Consider the following 13,437-nt stretch of genomic DNA (forward strand, 5'->3'; position numbering starts at 1 on the left):
TGATGATGGAGCCCAGGGGCAACATATAGAGAGAGAAGAGGAGAGGGCCCAAGCAACTACCCTGAGCAACTCCAAAAGGCACATCATACTTGTTGGAGACGTATTCTCCGATGGTGACAAAAAACTGTCTTCCTGTAATATATGTTTTGAACCACTCTAAGACGTGACCGGACAAGCCTACCCAAGATTCAAGGCGGTCAATTAGTATGTTGTGGTCTATCATGTCAAAGGCGGCACTGAGGTCGAGGAGGATAAGTGCTGAAACTTTGTTTGCGGCAGTGTTGAGCCTAAAGCTGGGCTTACACTGTGCGACTTTTGCCCCGATTTTCCCCCGATTTGGCACTCGCACGACTTTTTGAGAGTCGGGCCGATTTCTTGCTCAATCGCAGGTCAATCGTGAGTCTCGCATCGTGCAGTGTACATGGGGTAACGACAAGCGATTTCGCCTCACGATCGTGCAATCGCAGGGACGAAGGAAAATCAAAACGGTTTGAAATTCTGGTCGTGGCTTGTGCGTAAATCGCACAGTTAAAGCAGTGCTACGACCCGATTTGACACTTCACATGCACAAATTAATAGGGCCGTGCGATTCGCTGTTGAGCGCGACCTCATCTCCACCTCAGGTGCGCATGTTCCCTCCTCTGCAGACCGGGGAAACATGCCTGTCGCGTCGTACCGTGGAAGCATTTCGCTCGCATCCGACTGTCGGCTCGTGTAGTGTGAGGACGCGAGTCGTGAGTTGTGAACTTTTAAACAGTGAAATTCCATCGTGCAGTGTGAGCAGAAGCTTAAGACCCACGAGTGAAAATATCGCACAGTGTATGCCCGGCTTTAGATCACTTATTATTTTGGTTAGTGCTGTTTCGGTCCTATGGTTGGCTCTAAAGCCTGATTGGAATTTTTCCAAGATATCATTCCCAGCCAGATGTTGATTAAGCTGTTTAAATACAACTTTTTCTAGTACCTTGCTTATAAAGGGGAGGTTTGATATAGGTCTGTAGTTGTTTAAAGAATTCTGATCTAAATTTGTCTTTTTTAGGAGTGGCTTTACCATGGCTGTTTTGAATGAGCTTGGAAAAATGCCTGTAAGCATAGAGGTGTTAACAATTTGCAGTAAAGGTGCTGCTAAGCAACCAAGTATGTTTTTTAGCAGATATGTGGGGATCGCGTCAAGGCTGCAGGTAGACTGCTTACTTTCCCTGACTATTTTACAGAGGTCGTCCTCTGTAATTGGACAAAACTTTTGGAAGCTCTCAGGTCTCCTAGGGGGGTTTAACCCTCCCCTCGGTGTATCGCCTGAGTGGGCGACAGAGGTTGCTGCGTTTCCACCTTGGATGCCTTCTCTAATGTCGGCAATCTTTTTATTAAAAAATCTAGCAAATTCCTCGCACTTGGCATGTGATGCTGCATTTAGGTTGTTATTGCTATGTGTTGGATTAAGCAGGTGGTCAATAGTGGAAAAAAGAACTTTCGCATTATGCTGGTTGTCTGTTATGATTTTGGAAAAATATGCTTTTCTCTCTGAGCGTACCGCATTATTGTAGGAGGAGATCTCATCCCTAAGGGATTGTCTGTGGACTTCTAATTTAGTTTTCCTCCAAAGACGCTCGGTTACTCTGCATTTTCTTTTTAAGGCTCTAAGTGAGTCATTCATCCAAGGTGAATACCTAGCTCTGGTTCTTGTCGTCGTTCTAATTGGAGCTATGTTATCTAGAATTCCTCTTAAGTTGTTGTTGAAGCTATCAACCATTTCATCAGGTGTGCAGTGACCATTTAGTAGGTCACCTGATTTGATGAGGTCTGAAATCTTAAGCTCAGCAGAGGCATTAATGCGTCGTCTGTGAATGACATTGTTGGGTGTGCTAATTTGTGTTGAAATGTCAAAATCAAAAAACACGCAGTGGTGGTCGGAGAGGCCGACGTCCGTGACCGATATATTGTTGATATCAAGTGCATGTGAAATAACAAGGTCAAGTGTGTTGCCTTTTCGATGGGTAGGCTGTTCTGTAACATTCTGGACGAGACCGAATCCATTCAATGTGTCTAAGAAAGACTTGGCTATTGCGTCATCTGATTTATTTACGTGGATATTAAAGTCGCCAGCAATTATTGCTTTGTCATAGTTAGTAAGTACGTCCGACATGAAGGTGGAGAAATCAGATAGAAATGACGAAGAGAATTTCGGTGGACGGTACAGAACAATAATGATCAGTTTGAGGTTTGCTTGGACCCTCATTGCCATGTATTCAAATGAAGAGAAAGAGCCCAGATTCATCTTAGTACAATTAAATTTGTTGGAGAAAAGTATGGCTACGCCTCCGCCTCGTTTCTTTGGTCTCGGGGCGTGAAGGAATTTGTAATCGGAAGGGCAAGCCTCAATAAAAGTAGCAGCCCCGTCGTCTTTAAGCCATGTTTCGGTAAGGAACATAAAGCTTATGTTTTTGTCCGAGACCAGCTGGTTTACTACGAAGCTTTTGTTGGTCAAGGACTGCACGTTAAGTAATGCAGCATTAACATTCAAAGTAGTAGAGCTATTGTTTATGCGTTCAGGTGCAATCGTAATTAGGTTGTTGTGTACACAACCAGAGGGTCTATATCTGCGAGCTTTCCTACGAGTAGTGACAGCGTGGATAGCTAGTGGGGTACTCTCTGTTGGGCACGCAGTGTCTAAATTGGTGTAGTGCTTTGGATTTGAAACACCTGTTAGTCAATCCAAGGAACGATGGGCTTCGAGGGTCAGCTCTAGGTTGGTCGCGAGGAGACGAGCGCCAGATCTGTTTAAGTGCCTTCCATCTCGTGCAAAGAGGTTTCGGCGGTTCCAGAAAGCGGAGAAGTTGTCAACGTAGGGAATGGCTTCTTGGCGGCAGTGTCTCATCAGCCAGACGTGCAGTTGGCGGATTCGGGAGAACTGGAAGGCAGAGAAACAAACAGAGGGGATGGGGCCTGAGATAGCGTATTTTTTTCCAGTGCTGCGAAGGGTATTAATAAGGGAGAGGAAATCGGACTCAAGTTTTTTAGACTGCTGCAGCCGGATGTCATTGGAGCCTGCGTGGACGATGAGAGTTGTGGCAGTAGGATACTGTGACAGCGCGTCCGGCACATTCGACTGGACATCGGCTACGAGAGCTCCAGGTAGGCACCACGTCTGGGCGTTTCGTAGGGTTACGTGGCGAACCATCGAAGATCCTATGAGGACTGTTGATGGTCGCCGGGGTTCTGAATGGGCAGGCTGCTCTCGGGTGATTTGCCTGGGGGTAGCGAGGGTCCGGCGGCTTCTGGGTCGCACTCTTTGTGGTAGAGGCTTGGGCACCTGGTGGGAGGGGGGGACAGGGTCAGTTTCTGCATCGATGACTGAGTCAAGTACAGAAAAACGATTGCTAGTCACTAGAGGTGGTGAACATTTCTGCAGTACTCCCCTGCCGCCGTTAACCACCTCCGTCCAGCTACGACGCGCGGGAGTGGAGCACGGTGGATTCGGGGGGGACTTCGGCTGGTGTTTGCTGTGGCTGGGGAAAAAAGATAGTGTAGTTAGGTTGGCGCTAGTATTACTGGTTTGGTGTTTCAACGTGGTGTTATGGGATTTTATGACTACCTCGCATTGTAGCCGGCGAATGTCACTTCTAAGTGTTTCAATCGTCATGTTGGCTTTGGCTAGTCTTTCATTAGCATTAGCTAGATCACTGCAGGCGCAGGTAGAGTTGGCCATAATTAGGTCTGCGGATGCAGCAGAAAAGGTTATTTTTGCGAGATAGTTGGTGTAGTGTTGCAAAATTGACTATGAGGTGAGGTGAAACTAAAGCCGAGTAGGGCTCGGCGCGAAAAAAAGTTATGTAGGCTAGCCTGGTGGAAAGCAAAAATCTATTTGGATGGTGGGGAGGTTAGCCTATGTGCTTATGTTGTTGTAAGAGTGATAACAAGGTAACGCTAAAGTAACACTACATCGAATCAGTTGTTTGTAGTTGTAAGTTTCAGACAAAGCTTTTAGGAGAAAAACGAGAAGAAACTTAATTTCGTCCGAGTAGCTCCTCGACGGGAATAGCTTAATCCGGAAGCATTAAGGGCAGAAGGGCACTGCCCCTCCAAAGATTCCTCCTCTCAGAAAAGTAGATCCATCCAGAAATTGTAGATAAAATAGGCCTATGTATTGCAACCTCTATTACACTGGGAATCTTTTTTTTTTTTTTTTTTTTTTTTTAAATTTACTTTTGCGCTGATATGCTTAGAAATTATACCTTAGACATTTATGAACTAAACAGAAAGGGAAATAAGAAGAAAGGAAGAAAAAAAATAAATAAATAAAGGTACCTAAAGTCATCCTTCTCCATGTTTTATCTTAGACCACCTATCTGCATACATTGTTTTACCTGTTTCACAAGCCATTATACACTCTATTTTACAATAGAGATCCAAGCATAGACTGATGTTGTATTTTAACAGCCAACGTTCTATTTCAAACCAAAGTGTAACAGTTAAAGGACAATACCAAAATAAGTGTTCTGGAGTTTCCTCTTCTTCTAAACAGAAACGACACAATGGATTTGTTTCTATACCCCAAATATGAAGCATTTTCTTGGTGTTTAAGTATTTACAAATTAATTTATATTGGAAAAAAAAACGTATTTTTATATCTAATGATGATTCATACAAATTATTGAAGATTTCCTTCCATAACAGAGGAGAATCAATTATTTTTTCCCAGCTATCAAAAATGTTACATGCGAGCTCAACCAATTTATCTGTATGTAAATAAAACTTATATATTTCCTTGTTTATTTTTGATTGATTTAGCCATTTGTTCTGCTTTATATTTGGTCTAACTAAATTACTGTCACTGCTCGTTTTAATTTTTTGCTTCCACCTTGATGGTAGAGATGAAGTTAACTGATTGTATTGTTGAGTTGTACATACCTCCCCATACCTGTCTCTTAACTGTTTATATGAGAGGATTTGATGTTTCTCGTTTACAATGTCATTCACAAAAGTAATTCCTTTAATGAACATTTGTTTAAAGAAAATGACTTTGCCTCCACTCAAAATGTTAGAGTTAAGCCACAAGATTTGTTGCAATATATATTCAGCCTTTTCTGGCGGATAATACTGAAAGTGAAGCCAACTTTGCAGTGCCTCCATCAAGAAGCTAGAAGCTTTCTGTATAATGCTTTCCATCTTATTAAAGTGTGTTTGACTAATCTGTAAAAATGGGTACATTTTTTTCTCAAACAACGGATGGATGTTTCTGAGCAATTTGCTTGAAAGCCAGTCTGGATTAAAATAAATGTTTTGTATGAGAGATGCTTTTAATGATTTATTCATTGCTCTCAGGTTTAACAGTTGCGTACCACCTACCTCATAATCGTTATATAGATATGCTCGTCTAACTTTACAGTATGTTTTTTGCCATTCCAGATAAACTTAAATATTTGTTGTTCACAGGCCCGTTGCGTTAAGGTAAGCAATGTAGGCAGTTGCCTAGGGACGACAGGTTATGTACCCAACAGCAATGACGATTTTAAATAGCTTTACAATAAGGCACTGTCATCTGTATGAAGGGCGCTGCTGCGAGGTAAGCAACAGCGCCTCTCTAATACCCCCTGCTCGAGGGGGCCCCCCTCCCAATAGGTTTGCATTACCAAACAGCGCAACAACAATTTAGTCAGTCAATGTACCCCCAGCTGGAGGGGGGCCCCCTTCCAATTGGTTCAAGCGTCAAAATCCAGCGCAAATACAAACTGGAAATCAAGCGACAAAATCTCTCACTGGGTGTTGCGCAGACGCCAGTTCAGCCTACAGTATGCTCTACATTTTTGGCTCAAGACAGTTGCTTTTATAATACAAGTTAATTTTGAAGACGACACATTACTCTCTGTACTGCCAAAACACCAAACTGTCCCAGCCAGGCCAGTTGACATCGCACAGACAGCAAGGTGCTTCATTTAGCCTACACTTTACAGTGTATTGTGTTTTCAAAAACGTCTGTGAAGCATTAATCCACGTGCTGTAACAAGCACTGGGCAAACGTCGATTGTTCAGTAACGCGCATTTTCCCGACACGGAACTGTTTTGGATGTGGACAAACGCAAGAAGAAACGAATGAACAATGTAATGCCTATCGCTATCGGATAACATGAGTCACACAAGTGCGTTGAGTGGGATAGCTAAATTGTAGCACAATAGCCTTTCCTGCTGGATTACACCTTGGAATTTGGAACCATGATTGTGGAAATGCGTGGATTACAGTCAGAGGTTGGGATACATTCTGGGATAGGCTACATTCTGCGGTCAAGACAACTCAAGGTAAGGGCACCAGGATATTGGTCCCCTATAATTGACACCGTTGTCAACCACGGAGTAACGCAGGTGGTTGTTAACTTGTAGCAGTAGTTCTAGCCTAGCCAGTAGCAGTAGCCTTTACAGTAGCCTATTCGTGTTTGCTGCGATATTAGGCAACATTTGGATTGTATTTTCAAGTGCGTGATGGATGCGATACGAAAAAAATCTCGTCGAGGAGACCCCCATTGGGTTTCTTGCTTACCAATATCACATCCCCCCAAACCCCCACTGTGCCTGCTCATTCGTTTCTCAGCCTTGAGTTTCTGGACTATAGGCACCCTCGGTTAGATTTTAAAAGTGATTGGAAAGATTAGACCATTCTTTATTTGTGCAATGATCATGATTTTCGTGGTAGGGTAAAAAAAAAACCCTGATTGGGCCATATAGGCCTACTTTCATGTGAGAGGTTAAACAACTGAACATTTAATTAGCCTATGGCCTACTTCATGAGAAATGAGCCTACTGAATGGAATGGGCTTTATTTGCCCAGGTCTTTCTTCATAAAGTTTCATAAAATGAACTGTAGGGACTAGTTATCATAATAATTAGATTGCATTTCCTCACAGAAAATGATGATGTACACATATATGATTGCTTTTTATGCATTCATTGCCCTTCATGCATGTGTTGCCCTAGCCACAAGCCACATGTGTTGCCCTAGCCACTAGTTTGTTCCTAGGTTTCCATGGATTCTGTATGTTGTAATGGTAGGCTATGTGACAATGACTGAAGTGCCATCCAAAAATGGTCTGGCCCATCCGAAACAGAAATTCTTGTGCCGTGACTGCCCCATCAGGTCCCCCCCCGCCCCCCCCCCCCGGAAAAAAATTGCCTAGGGCCCCGACAACCCCTTTGCCTAGGGCCCCCAAAATCCTAGAAACGGGCCTGGTTGTTCATATTATTCAAAAAAAGGTTTCAGGAGGTGAAGGGAGTGCTAACATTAAATACGTAAATTGAGACACAACTAAGGAATTGATAAGTGTTACTTTACCATAAATAGTCAGATGATAACCTTGCCATGGCTGTAAAATGGAATTTAATTTACCCAACTTGCATTTATAATTAATTAAGGATATTTCTTCAATATTGTGGGGTATATGGATGCCAAGAATGTTGACGGCTCCATCTACCCATTCCACCGGAAGATCACATGGAAGACAGAAATCACTACTCTTCAAATAACCAAGTCGCAATATCCTACATTTCTCATAATTGGGTTTAAGCCCTGATATTTTTGAAAAGTTATTCAGGTCACTAATCAGATTATAAAGCGATTCATTGTCTGGTTTTATCATGAAACTGGAGTCATCTGCATACATACATACATACTTTATTATTAATACCATTTAATTCTAAACCTTTTATCCCTCTGTTAGATCTTATTTTTATTGCCAAGATCTCAATTGCAATGATAAAAAGATAGGGAGACAAAGGACAGCCTTGCTTGACTCCCCTTCGTATTGCTATTGACTTGGATAAATGCCCATTATTTAGAACTTTGCAGATAGCGCCTTCCTACATCACTTTCACCCACTCTATTAAAGAGTCTCCAAAGTTAAAGTGTTTTAAACATTTGTTAATGAAGCCTCAACTGATTTTATCGAAGGCCTTCTCAAAATCAGCAATAAATATTAATCCAGCTTTGTTTTTGTTATCATAGTGTTCAATTATTTCAATTATTTGTCTGATACTATTTGATATGTTCCGTCCTTGTATGAAACCTGTTTGGTCATTATGTATTATTGATGGTAGTACTTTTTTAATTCTTGTTGCAATACATTTTGCCAGTATTTTGGAGTCATACCCATGTAAGGTGAGAGGTCTCCAGTTTTTAAGTTGAGTGGGGTCTTTATATTTTCTTGTTTGGTCTTGTTTGAGGAGCAAAGAGATTACGCTTTGCTTTTGTGTATCTGAAAGTGTACCTTTTCCATAAGAAAAATTAAAACACTCCAGTAAAGGGTTTTTAATCAAGTCATAAAAAGTCTGGTAAACTTCAATGGGGATCCCATCTGGTCCTGGTGTTTTTCCATTTTTAAATGAAAAAAATGCCTCTGAGTTCCTCCTCTGTGATGGGACGTTCACATGACTGGTTTGATTATTCATCAATTTGAACTTGTTTTTGAAAAAAGGTGTCATCATGTTCATCTATATGATCTGGTGAAAATATTTCAGTAAAGTAATTCTCAATGTCTTCCATGATTTCTTCTGTTGTGGTTTTTATAATATTTTAACTATCTATTAGTCAATTGATATTTTTCTTGGATACATTATTTCGTTGTATGCTCAAGAATAATTTATTACATTTTTCTCCTTTTTCCATCCATTCAGCTTTATTTGAGTAATATGCATTATTTATTTTCTCTTGCATTAATTATTCATATTCTGTTGTTTCTGTTCCAGTCTATCAAACATATTTTGTGTAGCATTGGTTTTGTCCGCAAGTGCGGTTAACGTGTCAATCTCATTTTTTTATGTTCAATTCTTTTAATTTATATTGTTTTTTGTAAACGATGCCATTGTTATTGTGTGTCCTCTCAGAACACACTTAAATGTATCCCATACAATTTGAAGGTCTGCTGAGCCTACATTATCTAAGAAAAAGTTCTTGATGAAAATTTTAGTTTTGTCTATAAAGACAGAATCCTCCAGCAGTTTCTCCAATAGGATTTACCTCTAGGATGATCTGCTATATCTAAGTGCAGAGAAATTAATTTAAATTAATTAATTAAAAAAAATATTTTTTTAACCTTTGAAACCAGAGAAAAGGAAATTAAAAAATAGTCAATACGGCTTGCTTGATTTTGTCTTCTCCATGTATAGTTCCGTAATTTAGGATTCTTTAATCTCCAAATATCCACCATGTCTTTACCATTCATTATTGCTTTAATTTCTTTCTGACTTTGGGGATGGTACTCGGTTCTAATACCCCCTTTACGGTCAATTTCCCCATTTTGGACCACATTGTGATCTCCGACCATGATATAATAATCACACTTATAAGAATCTTCATTAATTTTATCATGTATGCTTCCAAAAAAAGTTGGATCATCAGAATTTGGCCCATATACATTAACTAAGCAGATAAATTTGTCCTCTACAGCCATTCTTAGGATTAACCATCTCCCTTGAGGGTCAGAGTCATATCCATGTATTTTAATTGTTAAGTGTTTTCACACTGGGAATCTTATTACATTCCATGTTGTGGTTTGTGACAATCTCTGCTAGTGGAAACGGGTTTTATGTTTTTGCTGAGATGTTTACATCCAGTATGGCTGTTTAACGTTAGGTCTATGGCCGCATTAATGTAGCATGACCAGGTGAACTGACAAAAATATTGTTTAATCAATGAACCGACTACGCCACCAGAGGGCGCTAAAGTCCCTCTGGAAATTGAATTACACACTAGTGGGCAGTGACCAGCCTTCACCCTTTTGTGTGTGTGTGTGTGTGTGTGTGTGTGTGTGTGTGTGTGTGTGTGTGTGTGTGTGTGTGTGTGTGTGTGTGTGTGTGTGTGTGTGTGTGTTCGGTAAGTATGGTTTAGGGCAGCGACCAGCCTTCACCCTTGTGTGTGTGTGTGTGTGTGTGTTCGGTAAGTATGGTTTAGGGCAGCGACCAGCCTTCACCCTTGTGTGTGTGTGTGTGTGTGATCCTTCCCTGTAATTCTTCAAGTATGCCGGTTTCGAACAGGTGCAGCTGTTGGTTGGGGTGCAGTGTTGTTCACTGCAACTGAGGATGGACTGCTTGACTCTGGTGATGTTGTGAGGTCCTGCAGATGTCCCTCCGGCATACAGCTGGGTCCCCCTGCTACCGGCTTCGCGATGACAGCACAGGGTCTTTGCGTGTCCACTGGCTCATGTCTGTGGCTGACACAAGCGTCACCTCCTCCATCATCAGCACCCGCTCCTCCTGTTCTCTCGTGGTGGATGACTGTGGCAGAGGGAGTCGGCTGCATGAGTCTCTTAGACTCCTCAAATGCTCTCTCCTGCTTACCATGCCAGTGCCACTTGGTCTCTTTACGCAGCAGCTTGTGCAAGGGAGCTAACAACGTTGACAGGTTTGGCAAGAGCCTGTTGTAGTAGTAGTCGAGTAAGCCTAAGTAAGCTCTCAGCTCTGTGATGTTGGTTGGTGCAGGTGCTTGTTGTATGGCCTTTACCTTGTTCGGCAGAGGGTGGAGCCCCTCTGCGTCCACGGTGTGTCCCAGGAACTCCTCCTCCCTCTCCAGGAAGGTGTTCGGAGTCGGTAGTCGAGGACCTGCCTCTCGTAGCCGCTGTAGGACTGCATTCAGTGTCTCCAGGTGCTTGTGGTCACTCCGCCCCGTCAACAGATTGTCCTCCAGGTACACTGCCACATTCGGGATGCCTGCCACCACCCCTTCCATCAGCCGCTGAAAGATGGCTGGACTGGAGGACACGCCGAATGGTAAGCGATTCACCTGAAAAAGCTCTGAGGCCTCATCGAGCGTGACTTGTTGGTAAGCTTGACTGAGGTCTAGTTTTGTGAACTTCACCCCTCCCATCAGCGTTTTGAATAAGTCTTCCAATTTTGGAATTGGGCACTGCTCAAGCTTGGAGATTGAGTTTACTGTGAGTCTCCCCCTATCACTGTATTGTCAGGCTTTAGCACCGGCACTATTGGTGCAGCCCACTCTGAAAATTTGTCTGGCTCTATGGGGCACCTAAGTCTCCACCCCTTCCGGGCGGCTCGTGGGGCTGGGAACGCAAAAAACTTTTGACTGGGCTGTAATGGACAGATCAAAGCTATTTTCCGACCCACGTCACATTTCCCCGTCGATCACACATATGCTGTGCCTCAGAATTAATAACAACCAATGGTGTGCTTGTTGACTTCACTTGGCAAGCGATTTTTGAGTTGTGTGTGTGTAAAAATATGTAATTATTTGGTCTTCACAACAGACGTCGCATGTCTGACGTGCAGCCACGGTGCAGCGGTAGGGTTGGCTGTGCCTCGGTTCACGTCAGATATGCGAGGCGCACGTGTAGTCTCTAACACAGTTTTGCACAAAAGCTAAAATAACGTTTCTTGCGTGTCGAAAATGAGTGGTCTTACGACGCAAATCCAAACCTTTCAAATTCACTGTCATCATATTAGGGCTGGTAAAATAATATTCGAAATTCGAATATTATTCGAATATGGGAAAAATATGTATATTCGAACGCAAAAATGAATATTCGAATAATTTACGAAATATATTGCGCAGGGCAGCGCGCGCATTGATTCTCCTAAGTGTCCATGGTGCGTCCCTTACTGGCCTGTGTGTAGTTGCTGCAGTCACATGTCACCACAAGGAAGCAAGGACTGTGAGTTCCTTTGTTGATAGAGAGTAGCTTTGAGCAGATTGTTTTGACATTTGAGTTGTCATTGCCGTTTGAACCGCATTGTAAGAAGTTGTTACAACGTGGAGCTCTACACCCCCACCCCAAACTATGCACGGAATAAAAGGGAGCCGAGTGATAAAGTGTTATGGAAGCTGGCGAGGTGTGAGTGAGCACCATAAAGTCGCAATATAGCTTTTTTGTAGCTACAGATAAGCGACTGGTCTTCACATTTTTTTTTGCACCGTCCACCACAAATGATGGCTTAAGATAAGGCGACAAGAGGCAGTCACGAATTACTTGAATTGGGCACGAGACCAAAAGCAGGCGGCATCAAGGAGTTTGTCAAAGCAGCAATGGAATCAAGCGAGGTACAGCCCAAATTTTAGTTGGAGAGGTTGGGTGACGCTAGTGTGTGTGTGTGTGTGTGTGTGTGTGTGTGTGTGTGTGTGTGTGTGTGTCTGTTCGCGCGTGTGTGGGTGAGTGAGAGAGAGGGAGCGCGCATCCGCGAAGGTGCCGTTGTGAAAGACTATCTGGGTCCCCCGTACCAACTCCAGGTGATAGACTTTCGTTTTGACCAAGCGCTGTGTTTTTATCAATCCTGGTCTGAATGAATACGCCCTAAATTAAGAGTGACATTTACTTACGACCAAACAACATTGCTTCTAACATCTACAGTCGCCAGTTACGGACCAAGATAGTCTTTCACACCGTGTTTGCCTGATTATCATCGACGTTCAAAGTGTTGCGCCACTAGGAGGGCACAGCCTGGCTAGTGCCGTGTGTCTATTTTCCCACTTTGAGTTTAATTGTGTTGTTCGTATCTATTCGATCTCCAGCACAAAATAAACAGGTAGAACGATATGCAATAGCCTTTTACCCAATGTCTAAAGTGTCTATTCTGTGCCCAGTGCTCGTTTTTTTGTGTGATTTACTCCGCGGGAAAAAAAAGAATTAATTAATTAATAATATTCAAATATATTCGATATTCGGACCATTTTTTAAGAATTAAATTTCTGGGGAATGTTACCAGCCCTACATCATATGTGAAATCTGGAGCACATGCCAAACGCTTGACTCGCTCCATTAACTCTCATTCAAAATTTTGAGAGCTCCAGCCCCACGGATCGGAAGTAGAAGGGCGTGACTTAGGTGCCCCATTACGCCCGGCTCTATGAGCCTCTCCAGCTCCATTTCAACTTCCTCCTTACGCATGGCATATGGCACGGTTTACTGTACTCTTCAGATACATAACCTCAACTGAATTAACTGTCAGTGGAACACAGTATATCAACTCTCCACGCGAGAGGTGGAATTCCATTGATACATTCTATTTACTACACAAAGCGACTTTCAAAAGAGGACATAATCAAGCCAACATCACAAGCAAATACAAAGTGCACAGGAAATATACAGAACAACACGTGCAGTTGCAAAGAGGGGTTAGTGTTTTTTTGGGTTTTTTTTAAAGAGTAAATAAAGAGTAAATAACGAGCACACACACAACACATACACACACACACACACACACACACACACACACACACACACACACACACAGGCACGTGCAGACCATAGTTGCCCACGGTGCCCGAGCAACGGCCCTTTTGCCCACATTGGCTGATATTGCCCTTCCAAGGGAAGGTAAAATAATATGGCAATTATAATTTCATATTTCAATATCATTTGATTTCTTTATAATTCATAATTTTGATTGAAGTTTTGTACAATAAAGACTTAAGTCAGTCATACAAATTCATCAGACCCGTCGAGA

The 13,437-nt window shown here is 42.5% G+C and overlaps 1 protein-coding gene across 1 annotated transcript; it reads right to left on the reverse strand.

The window, feature by feature from the left end:
• Positions 1 to 2,653: 2,653 nt before the first annotated feature.
• On the reverse strand, positions 2,654 to 4,139 carry LOC134459021 (uncharacterized). The gene is made up of 2 exons (XM_063211373.1): positions 3,434 to 4,139; positions 2,654 to 3,310 (listed from the first exon to the last, which is right to left on the reverse strand). Exons 1-2 carry the CDS (start codon positions 3,704 to 3,706, stop codon positions 2,708 to 2,710), a joined length of 876 nt encoding a protein of 291 aa, XP_063067443.1. The 5' UTR covers positions 3,707 to 4,139; the 3' UTR covers positions 2,654 to 2,707.
• Between the last annotated feature and the right edge of the window lie 9,298 nt (positions 4,140 to 13,437).

This window comes from Engraulis encrasicolus, chromosome 11 (genome assembly GCF_034702125.1).
Source record: "Engraulis encrasicolus isolate BLACKSEA-1 chromosome 11, IST_EnEncr_1.0, whole genome shotgun sequence".
NCBI classification, from domain to species: domain Eukaryota; kingdom Metazoa; phylum Chordata; class Actinopteri; order Clupeiformes; family Engraulidae; genus Engraulis; species Engraulis encrasicolus.

Bases quoted from the DNA above. Each gene is read 5' to 3' on its own strand.
- LOC134459021 (XM_063211373.1), bottom strand. From the start codon at position 3,706: ATGGCCAACTCTACCTGCGCCTGCAGTGATCTAGCTAATGCTAATGAA. The intron at 3,311-3,433 runs GTGGTTAACGGC...CCCTCCCACCAG, and splicing joins CGCGTCGTAGCTGGACGGAG to GTGCCCAAGCCTCTACCACA.